The sequence below is a fragment of the Vigna angularis genome, chromosome 9 (assembly GCF_016808095.1).
Source record: "Vigna angularis cultivar LongXiaoDou No.4 chromosome 9, ASM1680809v1, whole genome shotgun sequence".
Lineage (NCBI taxonomy): Eukaryota > Viridiplantae > Streptophyta > Magnoliopsida > Fabales > Fabaceae > Vigna > Vigna angularis.
The window spans coordinates 31,074,836-31,090,069 of record NC_068978.1 but is presented as its reverse complement, the minus strand read 5'-3'; the positions used below and the strand labels follow the sequence as shown (position 1 = coordinate 31,090,069).

At 29.1% G+C, this 15,234-nt stretch overlaps 1 protein-coding gene across 1 annotated transcript; it reads right to left on the bottom strand.

The window, feature by feature from the left end:
- Nucleotides 1–6,999: 6,999 nt before the first annotated feature.
- On the bottom strand, nucleotides 7,000–11,883 carry LOC108346804 (protein PIN-LIKES 3-like). The gene is made up of 10 exons (XM_017585851.2): nucleotides 11,722–11,883; nucleotides 11,505–11,584; nucleotides 11,276–11,400; nucleotides 10,481–10,602; nucleotides 9,948–10,199; nucleotides 9,689–9,781; nucleotides 9,332–9,432; nucleotides 9,107–9,159; nucleotides 8,571–8,756; nucleotides 7,000–7,124 (listed from the first exon to the last, which is right to left on the bottom strand). The coding sequence occupies exons 1-10, from the start codon at nucleotides 11,854–11,856 to the stop codon at nucleotides 7,000–7,002; spliced, it is 1,272 nt and encodes a 423-aa protein (XP_017441340.1). The 5' UTR covers nucleotides 11,857–11,883.
- Between the last annotated feature and the right edge of the window lie 3,351 nt (nucleotides 11,884–15,234).

The following is a 15,234-nucleotide window of genomic DNA, read 5'->3' as shown; positions in this document are numbered from 1 at the left end:
TACTGCTGGTGAAGAAGAAAGATGGTAGCTTTAGATTGTGTGTCGACTACAGGCAGTTGAACAAGCTAACCATCAAGAACAAGTATCATTTGCCTAAGATTGACGATTTGATGGATCAGTTGGATCGAGCTCAAGTATTTTCAAAGATAGATCTAAGGTCTGGATATCATCAAATTTTGGTTAAAGTTGAAGATGTACAGAAGACTGCTTTTAGATCAAGATACGAGCATTACGAGTATGTAGTTATGCCATTCGGGGTAACTAATGCTCCAGCTTTGTTCATGGATTACATGAACAGAATCTTTCAACCCTTCTTAGATAAGTTTGTCGTAGTCTTTATAGATGACATACTCATTTATTCCAAAAGTCGAGAAGAACATGATGGGCATTTAAGAATTGTACTTGAGATCTTGAGAGAAAAGAAACTATATGCAAAGTTGTCAAAGTGTGAGTTTTGGATACAGAAGGTGCAATTCTTGGGACATGTTATATCAGCTCAAGGCATAGCGGTGGATCCAACCAAGGTGGAAGCAGTGCTACGGTGGGAGAGACCAAAGACTACAACGGAAATACGGAGCTTTGGGGGCTTAGCTGGATACTATAGAAAATTTATAGAAGATTTTTCTAAAATAGTAGCGCCTTTAGCACAGCTAACTCGAAAAGATCAACCGTTTGTTTGGACGGATAAGTGTGAGAAAAGCTTCCTGGAATTGAAGCAAAGGTTGACAAGTGCACCAATATTGATTATCCTAAATCCAAGTAAGTCTTTTGAGATTTACTGTGATGCTTCACACCAGGGGTTAGGTTGTGTGCTCATGCAAGAAAAGAAGGTAGTGGCTTATGCTTCAAGACAGTTAAAGGTTCATGAGAAGAATTATCCTACTTGATCTAGAATTGGCAGCAGTGGTGTTTTCTCTAAAGATTTGGCGACACTATCTTTATGGTGTCCAATTTCAAGTATTCAGTGATCACAAAAGTTTGAAGTACCTATTTGACCAGAAAGAGCTAAATATGAGGCAAAGGCGATGGATGGAGTTTTTAAAGGATTATGACTTTAAACTTTTGTACCATCCGGGAAAGGCGAATGTAGTAGCTGATGCTTTGAGTAGGAAGATGGTACATGTTTCCCATATGATGATCAAAGAATTAGAGTTAGTGAAGAAATTCAGAGTCTGAAGCTACAGATGGAGTATGAAGTAGATTTCATTAGATGTAGTAGTCTGACTATATCTAATGACTTTCTAAGTTTAATCAAGGAGAAACAATTGGTGGACCCTAACCTGAAAGAGATAGCAGAATTGATCGAAACAGAACCAACTAAAGAATTTAGGTTAGGACCTGATGGTGTATTAAAAATTAGAAGTAGAGTGTGTGTACCATACAATGCAGAGATAAAAAGATTAATCCTTGAAGAAGGACACAAGAGTCGTTTTAGCATGCATCCCGGCATGACTAAAATGTATCAAGATCTTAAAGAGTCCTTTTGGTGGCCAGGAATGAAGAAGGAAGTAGCGCAGTTTGTAGCCGCTTGTTTGACTTGTCAAAAGGCAAAAGTGGAACACCAAAGGCCTGGAGGAATGCTACAACAATTAGACATACCAGAGTGGAAATGGGATAGCATTGCTATGGATTTTGTTACCCATTTACCACGAACAATGAGGGGTAATGATGCCATCTGGGTTATCATTGATCGATTGACAAAAAGTGCTCACTTCTTAGCAATAAATCTGAGAATGTCAATGACTAAGCTGGCACAATTGTACATAAACGAAATAGTGAGATTGCACGGTATACCTTCTAGCATTGTGTCAGACAGAGACCCAAGATTTACTTCTAGATTCTGGCAAACCCTACAGGAAGCTATGGGCAGCAAATTACGAATGAGTTCCGCATATCATCCTCAAACTGATGGACAATCTGAAAGGACTATCCAGTCATTAGAAGATCTGTTGAGAACTTGTGTATTAGATCATCTTGGTAGTTGGGATGAAATACTTCCTCTTGTGGAATTTACCTATAACAACAGTTTCCAATCAAGCATAGGTATGGCACCTTATGAGGCTCTGTATGGTAGACGATGTCAAACTTCGTTGTGCTGGTATCAGGATGGTGAATCCGTTTTAATAGGACCTGAGCTACTACAACAAACCACCAACAAAGTAAAATTGATACGGGAAAGAATGAAGGCTTCTCAGAGTAGACAAAAATCATATGCAGATCAAAGGAGGAGACCGTTAGAGTTTGCGGTTGGGAATCATGTTTTCCTGCGAGTAACTTCAACCACGGGTGTCGGTAGAGCTCTTCGCTCGAGGAAACTTTCTCCTAAATTCATTGGTCCATACCAAATTTTGAGACGAATTGGGCCAGTCACTTACGAGATTGTGTTACCCCCTCAATTGGCCAATCTCCATTCAGTTTTTCATGTTTTCGAACTAAGAAAGTATGTACCTGATCCTTCTCACATTTTAGAAATAGAAGAGATTCAAATCCGAGAGGATCTCCCAGTGGAAGTAGAACCTGTTTGTATAGAAGACACTAAAACAAAGGAACTTAGAGGAAAAACTATCAATTTAGTCAGGGTGGTTTGGGATAGAAGAACAGGTGACTCTACATGGGAACTAGAAGAAGAAATGAAGCAATTATACCCTCAACTATTTCCTTAATGTATAGAATTTTCGAGGTCGAAAATTTTTTGTTGTTGGGGAGAATGTAAGACCCATGAAAAATATTTACAATTTTATTACTAGTAGAAATAAATTTCTTTGTGAATGGAAAATATAATAAGTTTATGTTAAAAGTTAAATAAGAAATTTTGGTAGCTTAATTGGTAGAAAATTTGTGGTGATGGGTTCAAACTTTTTTCTACCTTTTTGTAAAAAAAAATAAAAAAAAACAAAAACAAATTTAAAATATTGATAGTGGATAAAGCACTCTGATTTTAAGGCATTATTGAGGGATCAAATAGGCCAAGTGGTGATTAAAATATTAATATAATAAGATAATATTAAAATAATAAATAATATTAAAAAATTGTTAAATAGTAAAAATTTTGGACTATAAATAGCCATGAGAGGAGATGTTATTCTGCACAAAGAGAAGAAGAATCAAGTGAGAGCTTGAGAAATAGAGAAGAAAGAGTTAGGGAGAAATTTTTAGTTACAAGAAGAGTAGAGGTTCTGAAGGGTTTTCAGAGAAACAAATTTGGAGCAAGAAAAGTCTGGAATAGAGGTAGGGGAACTAACCTTTCTAAGCTTTTATATTATGATTTAGTACTATTTTATTATTATTCATGTCTTGAAATTCTGTGTGAATACTGTTAATGCTTACTGTATATCTATCTATATTGAATTTTTGTATTAATATTATATGTTGTTGTTTTGAATCTGTAATTAAGAAATTTGTTAAAACTAGTTGAGGAACACTTTGGCGAAGGAAAGACTTGGTACTTAAGTTGTCCATTGTGACACACCTCTCTTTCCTGGAAGTCTATTCGACAAGTTTTTAACTTAAATCTTGTTGAACAAATTATGTACTGTTAAACTATTGTGCAATATATCTCGTTGGAATGAATTCATGTTATTGTGGTAGATACGAAATTATAAATTATAATTGTGATGGTAGGATAGAGGAATCTTAAAAACCGGAGTTGGTACATCCCTGATCATAGAGCAGCCCTGGTCCAATCCAGTAAGTTGTGACTAGTCATATCTACTGGCGTTTATGGTGAGTTTGATTCGTCAAACATTTGATTATTCTCCGGTGACCATTTATAGTGATATTTTAGTATTGTTAATTTATTTATACATTCATTTTGTATGATTTCTGTGATGATTATATTTTATTAGATTGGATTTGAATTTATGCATCTGAACATGATATGAGTATTATGGGGAGATTTTGTAATGGTATAATGTGAGTTGAGGAATATGAGCATGGTATGAGTTTCGTGGAGAGATTCAGTAATGATATGGTATTTATGTATATGTTGATGTTGAGGGTCCTATAGTTGGAGGTTATCCTGATACTCTAATAATCATCCAGTCTCAAGTAGAGAAGGATGAATTATATGGTGAGAGGGGCAGGAGGTCCTGGTCTATGTGCCGGTTTTGGACATAGTGTTGAGGATTAACCTTGTGAATGGTATGGAGTATTTTGGAAGTGTATTTGTAAGAAGAAGTAGAAGTCATCACAAGTGCATAACCTCCCGTGACCGCTCATTAATGTATCATCCGAATGAGTGTCTATTGGGTATTGTGGTGTCTATTGGGTATTGTGGAACGAGTGTCTATTGAGTATTGTGGGATGAATGTTTATTGGGTATTGTGGAACGAGTGTCTATTAAGTATTGTGGGATGAGTGTTTATTGGGTATTGTGGGACGAGTGTCTATTAGGAATTGTGGTATGATGGGATGAGTATCTATGGTGTGATTGTGGTATGATGGTACGAGGGTGTCTGACATAATTATTATATGATGTTTGTATCAAAGTAATTATGCATGTTTTATAAATGATTTGTTGCATGTTAGCTCACCCTACTTGTTTGTGTTTGTGTATGTGCGACGATCGTATAATTCGTTATATGGGAGCAGATGAAGGAATGTCGTCTGATCCAGTGCCAATGAAGAAAGAGATAGAAGAATAAATTAGAAGAATTTGAGTTATATTTATGAGTTTGTAGTTGAAATCTGAGTTTAAAACATATGTATAGATATATATCAACTATAAATTTTCAAGTGTGAGATTACGGGATGTTACCATAAATATAATGTTACAATAATGAATTATCAAGTGTGAGATCATGGGATGTTACAACTTTATTACAATCATTCTATCCCAAATCCAAATATATATTTTTAAATTATAAATTTGATCTATTTAATTGAAGTTAAATTAATATAAACTAAATAATTTTTATAATTTTGAAAATATAAAGTTAGTATATGTTTAAGTCAATTCAAGTTATGAAATGTTTAACTAAAGTAGGATTGGACTGGACTCACTCGTACAAAGTAGAACTAAGTTAATATTAAGTAATAAATCCAAGACAACCTAAATTAGGAATATCAAATAAATTTCTCATCATTAACGTTATCTAAATTCATCTCAATTTTGAAAAAAAAAAATCTTTACATTGACAATATATGAATACAGAGTATGGGTAGTATACAAATTTTAAAATTAAACATGGAACCAATATCATATATATATTCACCTCATTGTCATACCTATCATTTTTTAATATTAAAATACTTATAATTTATTAGATAATTTAAGAAACTTATATTTATTATTATTTTTATACATTAGATTCATTTCATACCGTAAAACCCCTATTTCTTTCTTTTTCTTTCTTTCTTTTTCTTTATTTCTTTTCATACATAATGTTTTATTTTCTCTTTCAATGGTTCGACTTGTCAAATATTTATAAAATTCACTCATATCTTTAATGGTGTATTGTATTTCAAGAAATAGAAACCTCAACTTCAATAAATAATGTTTACGACACAAATTTTATTATTTTTAGTTAATTTTAATATTTTTTTATTGTTTATTTTCTCACATGACAATGTGTAACTCTTTATTTCAGTGTTCAATCGCATAAGTATTTAGTTTAAGAGAAAGCTTAGCTTCTTTATTTTATCTTGATTTCTTTTAGTCTTTGAACTTTCACGTGAAATTAGAATTTTTTTTATGTCATCAAACATTTAAATAAATATGTATAATCTTTTAACTCAATTACATTAAATTTTTTTATCTGTCAAATACACTTTTCAGCAAAGAAGTGAGAATATATCTAACAGTATAAACATTTTAAATGCTAGCATAAATTCACTTTTAAAGTTTGATTACCAAAATGAATCAAAGTTTCAAGACTAATTTTAATTTCATGTGAAAGTTCAAGAACTAAAACATACTTAACTATTTTATCTTTAACCTTAATTTAATTTCATTTGAAGAATTTTTATTTTCCTATAACTTTTCTTTTTCAAACGTCAACTCGTCCAATATTTACCAAGTTTACTCATATTTTATGATATTTTTTCTCTTATTGCAACTTTAATTATATATTCTTTTTCTTTATATCTCTTTGTTCAAATAGTTACTTACATTTCAAAAAATAAATCCTTAATATTATTAAATCAATTCATTTTCAAGATACATATTTGATTATTTTTTACTTTATTTGATATTTTTATTTATTATTTTATTTTTTAATATAAAAAATGTAAAATTATGTAATTAAAATACGATTTCAGATTATCTCCAAAATCTATTTTTAATCTTAAAATAAATTTTAAATTATATAATCTAAAATATAATTCAGCAATCTAAAAGTCTAAAATATAAACATTCTAGACTTTTCCAATAACTATGAAGAAAACATATAATGCAAAAACCAATTGTCCAAAAATTGATAGGGGTATAGGGCTAGATTGGCCCAACAGTAATATTTGCTACTATTTCTTTTTCATTTTCCATTTTGTTATTTGATACAAATTAATACTATAGCCTAAACTTCATAAGGACATGTTTAAAGAAAACCTTTTCATGAAATTTTTTACAAAATAAAATTAAAAGAAAAAATACTTATATAAATTAAAAATCATATTTGAATAAACTAATAATAAATTCTTTCTGTAAAGCAATTCCAATTTTACTTTTTTTTAATTTGTCATTACAACAAATATTATCGATTTACCTTAAACTACTTCTAATTTAGTTGACTTTGCATAGATTCAGATATTACATGCAGTTTTTGGTAAATTTTAGCTATGTTCTAAGAGATCGATTAAGAAATTAAAAGAATTTTTTTATTGAAATTATGAAAAAAATACATTTTCTATTTTTGTAAATCATTTTCATATAGTTTTCAATATTTTTCTAAGCAATAATCTCAGAACACTTATTAGTAAGAAACTTCTTTTTTTAATATATAATGGGACCATTTATGAAGCTTCAAAGCACATCTTATCTTACAGAAAAAATAATAATAAAAACTATAGTACAAGCCACATATAAAATGTAGACCAAAGTGTTACTGAAATTGCAGCACAAGAATAAGTTGCAAACATTATAACTGAGCATTCACCCTCACCAGCTCCAAATAATTGAGTGATTGTACCTGTTACATTCATAAAATAATTTTACACTAAGGTCTAAACAATGATTTTTTTCTATTAACAAAAGTTGATGATTTACATGTATGTATTTGAACTAAAATGTTTAGTTAAAATTAACACTAATTAAAATAATTTTTTAAAATTTTAATTCAATCTTTTAAAATTAATTTAAGATATATAGTTTGTACTCACTTATAAGATTTTATTTTTAATCGATATAAAATTTTTAATATATATTTCTCACGTTAAAAGATTTTCACGAGACTAAATATTTGAAGATTAACAATATTAGCAGGTGAATTGATAAATTTAAAAACCAATAAATCTATTAAAATAGACTATAAAAACTTTGAAATTATATTAAAAAATGAATTCAAATCTAAACTAATCAGCAACTCAATAATAAAATAAGATTTATACTATTTAAATATAATAAATTTTTTTTAATACACCCGTTATATGCTACCATTATACATATTAAACAAAAAGACTTGAAAATTTTCAGATTGTTTTTGTAGCTTAAATTTAAATTGGTAATTTTGTAGTATGTGTAATTTGAAAAAGTTAACATATTCATAATTTGAAAGAAAAATCGAATATTTGACTGAGTATTTGATAATAAATATGTAAAATAAAATTACTGTAACGGGGTCAGTTATATAAGGTAATTCTTTAATAATATTCGAGACAAAAACCTAATAAAACAAAGAGTTTTCAAATTATATATATCTACTAAACAATTAATATTAAATATAAATAAAACAAATATCTTAAAATTAAAAGGAATTAAAAGCATTTTTAATCTTGATTAAACTTAGATTATTTTCAACATAGTGTGGCTTTTTGTTGAAACTCCCCCATACACGAACAAAAGTAAAGTTATCTGAATCTTACGGATTAAAAAGTATATTCAAATGTAAATTAAACTTTGATTGTTTATAGCTTTAGTTAATTAGTGTACGGTATCAGTGTATCATTCACCGTATCTCTATATACCATTAACTATAATTCAGACGATTAATCAAGTTGGTAAAATACAACAAGCTCAAATGATTAACCAATCACTCGGACGGACATCTAAGAGATTAGACGATAATTTCATTAAACTAGATAATCTCAACAAGACTAAATTGGATTAGTTCCAATACTACTTTATTTAAGATTAAAATATGATTAGTTATGTTTAAATTGTAATTAGGTCGACCTTAATAAAAAAACCCATAAAAAGTTTTATAAATAAATGTTTGATCTAAGATACACATTCATTGATTTCTATATAAAATTGATCTAATTTTGATATCGAAATATCTTCTGTAAATAAGATCCAAACGTTTTAGACAAACCAAAGACTATTTTTACCTAACAAAATTTGTATTTTAGACAACACATTAAAAATCAAAACAATTAGGTTTTGGCATAAAATGATTTAGGTTTGAGGAAGAACTTACCGAGTGATACTGCAGGAGGAAGTGCAAACTGAAGTAGCAAAAGAAACTGATACAATGGATCAGGGTGGATTAACCCTAAACGAATAGCTCCTTTAACTATGACTACACCAATTCCTGGTAAGATAATGCATCTCATCCCAGTAATTCCAACAATCAATGTAAATTGCTTTCCAACTCCATTCAAACCTGATGAACAACAACAATATCAACTTATAAGTTGAAACTTGTATATAAAAAATAATGAAAATATTTTTCATCCAAATAATATACTTAAATATAAAATTTACCCAGATTTTATTGAAGTAATTTTTAAATCCATATATATTATTTGGATGAAAGAAAATCAAAATAAAAAATTAAATAACATATAAAGAGAAAATAATTGTTAAAATTTTTAAAACTTTTAGTTGAAACAAAATCAGATTTATTTTTGGTGAACAACTCAATTAGAAAACAATCCCAACATTTCAAACACATGTTCTAGATTGAACTCAACCTATGAGATGGATTAATTGTGATAAAAAATAATGATTTACCTTTGATAAGATTTGCTCCAACCAACAAAGTCACTAGTGGAATGCATGCATACCTAAAAATAAGAGAAAACATAAGTTTACATTCACATAGGGTTATAAAATAAATTTTAAACTTAATTTAATTTAACAAAATCATATATCACATTATAAAGTAAAGGTTACATCTACTTATAACTTATATATCATGCGATCAATGTAAAATTATGAATAAGGAATGAAACTTACCCCACCATCACTGCAGTGTCCTCAACCACACGAAGAGGAGCTTTATCTCCAATTAGAACTCTTCGAAATTGAGGAACTACACCAATTATTAAACCAACAATCTGCATGCAATCAAAAACAAAAATTATAAGGAATGTATCTTATGAGAAGGGTTGTAGTTGATCTCTTCCATCAGATAGATATTATCCACTCTCAGGCAAGTCTTTACAGATTTGCTTTTAGTACTACTCCAAAACATTTCTTTCTAAGAAATGTATCTTATGTGTATATAAACTCATATTTATATCTTGTTTTATCTGATGTGAGACTTTGTTTGTACCCAAATCAATCAAACACAATTATGAACACAATACTTACCGTCCCAATTATGGAGGGTGTGAATAGAATCTTCAGGTTGATTTTTTTTACCCATGTTTTCACTTTTTCCATCATCATTTCCCCTTTTTGTGCCTGTAAAACTCTACAAATTTTTAACCATACATAACTACTGTTAAAGATTCTTCACTTTTCAACACAAAAAGTGCTTCCTACTTCACACAAGATTCACTGAGACTGTATTGTAATCTCATGCAAAGAAGTTAATATATATATATATATTGAACAAATGTACACATACCTCCCTTGTTTTTCCATCATCTGTATAGTGGATTTCCAAGTTCTTGACATGATCTTGAGATTGTGATTTATCACCAACAACACTGACAAATGGTAATCCTGTGGAACATGTTGAAGGGTTCTCTGGGTCAGTTTTTGTTATGGACATTGGATTCACCATGGAATTTTCTGCAATTTTGGCTTCGTTGCAAAATTTTGATGCATATAATCGAACAAGGTGATATGCATAAGACCAGGTGTAAACTGATCCTAACTGAAAAGATAAATACAGAAAAACATAGTTAAAGTTTAAATATTATAAAGCTTAAAGATAATTTTATTTTTTTGAAAATTGATATATATTTTTAGTCCTTGAAAATGATTTTACCTTTTTAATTTTGTTGAAAATTTCTCTTATGTAACTAATAATTGTATGACAACGTACTTTAATTCTACATTCTTAATAATAAATGTCTAATCACATGTTTATATTTGTTTTCTTTAAGAATCGTAATTCCTAAATTTTGAAATTTGTCTGAAGTTAGTATATCATACCGCCATTGATAGAGAAGCATATGCTAATGCATTTTTGGTGCAAACTTTCACATCTCCAAAAGGATTGCCACTTTGTTTACACACTGCAGGAACTATAATTATTGGCAAATTTCCCAGATTTCCTGCAACATCAAACATTCCAATCCATAATTAATATACTAAATATATACATATACACACATACCAGAATGAAAAATCTCATTTTTTCATAGTATTCAACTACTATAAGATATATCACATTTTTTATATTACACAACCGTTAACTCGAAGAAAAACATATAAAATCCCATTACAATTATTCATAAATAATTTATAATAGAAATTTTTATACCTATATCTTCCTATACTACAAAAATACATATTAGACTCAATCAAAAGTGTAAAAAATAAACTTTACGAACAAAAAGTCGAAATGTCCTACTGTAAGTTTCACGTGCTCTCCAGATATATCACCTAAACTCATAGCATTAAGATAATCATTATTATCTTGAAATACATTTTTAAGTCTAATTCAGTTTTATAAAATCGATTTATAAAACAAAATTTAGATCTATTTCATGTCCTTATTTTTATATGGTATGATCAAAGTTTAATAATATAAATAATAAAATAAATTTAATAAATAACAAATATCATTAAATAGACTTTTAATTATTCAAATATTATATTAAAAAAAATTAAGTCTAACTCAATTTTACAAAACTGATAAATTTTTCTTCAATTAAATATATTTGTTTTATTTCTTATCAAATTAGGTTTTCCAACATATATAATAAAATAAAATAAAAGTGATACCTGCTGCACAACACCCTAAAACAAGGCCTTGGAGATGATTAGGAACTCTGGTTAGTTTAACAAGTAACAATCCAAGAACTGTTCCAATAACAAATGTAAGAAGAATGTTGAGAGGCATGAACCACCTACAAAAATTTGTGAAAACATCTTTCTTAATTCATCATCTATGGAGAATTATTGCTTTATAATAAGAAGATGATGCAGAAGAAAGCAAGAAACAAAAACTTACAGTCTAACCACACTTCCTAGAGTTATTGTTTCAGCTAAGCTGGTACAAAGTAGAGCTGGAGCAAAGACAAAATATACCATCTGTTATAAGAAAAAGAAAATTCATATAAGTTATTCATATACAATGAACAATGGCTTAGTAACAATTAAGAAAATTGCAATTTTTGAATAAATATAAAATATTGGAGAAGAATTACAAAGAAAATGTTTAAACTTACAGTGTTCAGATTTTTCCTGGCAGTTTGTCCGAGTATGTTAAAGCGATCAATTGCAAGAATTGTTCCCAATGCAGTAATTAGCAACACTTTCAAAACTGGCATTAATGCAACAAAGAAAAGCTTCCAAAACTCCATTTTTGTCTCTTCTTTTCTTTCCTCTTCTTTAACTATTAGAAATCAAGTGGTAATTAACTTTGAAATGTGAAACAAGTTTCAAATAATTAACATCAAAATCATTCATTGCCAAGAATAGCTTCATCTTCTTTCTAATGCTATGTATGTACAAATACAATATACTAACTAAGCTTATTACCATCATTGTATTTATACTTTCTTGACTGATTTAAATTTGTATATTATAAGTTATTAACTGATTATCTGTAATCAAATCTAAATATAAATTTAATTCTCACATTACATACAACAACTAATTTGTATATATATAATTATAGAATGTTAAGAATTTAAATATAAATTTAAGTCTCATATTAAATAAAATGTTAAGGTTAAACAATAAGACAAAAAAATTGATAAACTCGTTATGATGAAGGCTTGGTTGGAGTTCATATAGATCTCTTACATGAATTAGCCTCATATCTAATTAGAAAAAATAAATTTTTGTAACGACTATTTATATCCATTATAATACACAATGTATAAAAAGTGACACAATGAAATAAGTGTAAGTGAGATAACATTTTTTATATTGATTGTAGTTATAACAAGTATAGAATATAGAAAATGGACGAAGTGACATTTTTGTAATAAATAAGAAAACTTTTTATATCAGGTCTAATTATAACCGATTTAAAAAGAGGATTCAAAGACATTGTTATATTAAATAAGAAATTTTTTTACACTAATTCTAATTATAATCGGTATAGAAAATAATTTCTTATATTATTATTTTTTATTTATAAACAAAAACCTAAACTCAAACCCTTCAACTTTTTAAATCACAACATCACAGAGTAGCACCTACAACAAAGCAACCACTGCGAGTTCTGAAACGCAGACTAAAGCAACTTAGTTCGAGCAATTAGAACTACTGCATATCTCCATTGAAGCCACAACAGCTTTGTCAAAAACTCAATTTTCATCTACCCACTAGGCTAAATCGTGTGGACTCAATTTTTTTTTCTATACCAATTCTATCGTTGACCAATTAATATAAAACATTATATATTTTACACCAGTTTTCAAACTGATATAAAAAATTAACATTTTATACTTTCTATTTTTATATCGGTTTCATAACCGATATAGAAAACCTTTTTTAACCAATATAAAACAACTTTTCTACATGATAAATTTCCTACAAAAATTTATGATAAAAACACTTACAAGACTAGAAAGCAAGAAAAAACAATCTTGAGTGAGAAAATCTTCATTACCTGAGGCTCCGAATTTGTCACACTAGAATGTTGTGGTGAGGGTTTTAAAGGGACTTTTAGTGGGAGATTAAGTGCTTATAGTGTAAATATGAACATTGCGCACTATCTCAAAAAGTAGAAGGCAAACCTAGCTTTGATTACCAAGTATTACACTCAACTCATATTTTAAGTCTTGTCACACTTCATTGAAGATTAGGAAATTTAACTAAAATAATCTCATATACCAAGAATTTAAGCACGTTGTGTTTGTCTTTGTTGACATTATATTTATTTTATAAAAATGAAAGTTTAATTAAATGTTAAGTATTTATAAATTTATATATTTTAATTGAATATATATTAACAATTTTTGTTCTAAAATATTTTATATTTTTATTGAACTATTCTCTTGTTTGATTTTGTCGACAATAGCATATAGATTTTATTTTGTTTTTCATTCCAACTTGCTAATCAATTCGATTATTATTTTTCTTTCTTTTCAGTTCAGTAGACAATTCGTTCTTAAAAAAGAAAATAGGAAGCTGAATAATGAATTAAAAGAAATTGAAAAGGAAAAGAGTAAAATAAGTGAAAATCAAAAGTCAAAACTAATTATTATGTCGTTAACAACAAAAATCAAACTGCAGAATATTTAAACAAAAAACAATATTTTAAATACTCATATTTATGAGATGGTTAAAGACTTAATTTATTCAAAATTAAATTAATAATGTAATGGTAAAACTTAACACTCCCTTTCATTGTAAATCTTTTGAAAGACCTTATTTTATTTAAAGTTTAAATTAATATTAATTAATTTTTTCATGTAAAATGCTCTATACATTCGTTGTGAAATGGAAATTAACTTTTGATTTGGTTGATCAATGAGATTGCAAAAAGAAAAATGTTAGAAAATGACAGAAAATGTAGAGTAGGATCGCACACAATATAAAAATGGAAAACTCGTATAGTAGGTCACTAAGGTTTTTGGCTGTTAATGGAATTCCAAATATGAGAATTAGTGCTCCATTACTTCTAACTTTATAATTATTAGTTACATAATAATATTTAACTACCTATAATATTAATATATTGGTGGAATTCTTTTTATAAACTAGAACTAAATTATATAAAAGTTGAAAAAAAAATTAGAGAAACTATATGTGTGCGCGTGCGTGTGCGTGTGTGTGCGCGTGCGTGTGTGTGTGTGTGCGTGTGCGTGTGTATGTGTTTCTGTGTGCGTTGCGTGTGTGTGTGCGTGGGTGTGTGTGTGTGTGTGCGTGTCTGTGTTTGTGCCTGTGTCTGTGTCTGTGTGTGTGTGTGTATGTGTGTGTGTCTGTGTGTCTATGTCTATGTCTCTGTGTGTGTGTGTGTGTCTCTGTGTGTGTCTGTGTCTATGTGTGTGTGTGTGTGTTTGTGTGTGTCTGTGTGTGTGTCTGTGTGTGTGTGTGTGTTTGTGTTTGTGTGTGTGCGTGTGTGTGTGTGTTTGTGTTTGTGTCTGTGTGTGTGTGTGTGTGTGTTTGTGTCTGTGTCTGTGTCTGTGTCTGTGCCTGTGTCTGTGTGTGTGTGTATCTGTGTGTGTTTGTGTGTCTGTGTCTGTGTTTGTGTCTGTGTGTCTGTGTGTGTTTGTGTCTGTGTCTGTGTTTGTGTCTGTGTCTGTGTGTGTCTATGTGTGTCTGTGTGTGTTTGTGTCTGTTGTTTGTGTCTGTGTCTGTGTGTGTCTATGTGTGTCTGTGTGTGTTTGTGTCTGTGTTTGTGTCTGTTTTTGTGTGTTTATGTCAGTGTCTGTGTGTGTTTGTGTCTATGTCTGTGTCTGTATCTATGTCTATGTCTGTGTTTGTGTCTGTGTCTGTGTCTGTGTCTGTGTTTGTGTTTGTGTCTGTGTCTGTGACTGTGTTTGTGTCTGTGTGAGTGTGAGTGTTTAGATGTCTCCTTTTAAACATTTAATAATTTTTCTAAAAAGAGTTAAATAATAATTTTATTATTATGGAAATAATAAATATTTTTAAAGTGTTTATAATTTGGTTGGATGAGTATGACTTGTTTATAGGGTAAGAAATAGTATAAGGGTTTAAATAGTACAACTAGTTGGTTAAATTTCAATACCAAATTTTTAACTTAGTAACTTAATAAATTTGTA

Bases quoted from the DNA above. Each gene is read 5' to 3' on its own strand.
- LOC108346804 (XM_017585851.2), bottom strand. From the start codon at position 11,856: ATGGAGTTTTGGAAGCTTTTCTTTGTTGCATTAATGCCAGTTTTGAAA. The intron at 11,585-11,721 runs GTAAGTTTAAAC...TTCTTATAACAG, and splicing joins CCAGGAAAAATCTGAACACT to ATGGTATATTTTGTCTTTGC. The intron at 9,433-9,688 runs GTAAGTATTGTG...GATTGCATGCAG, and splicing joins CACCCTCCATAATTGGGACG to ATTGTTGGTTTAATAATTGG.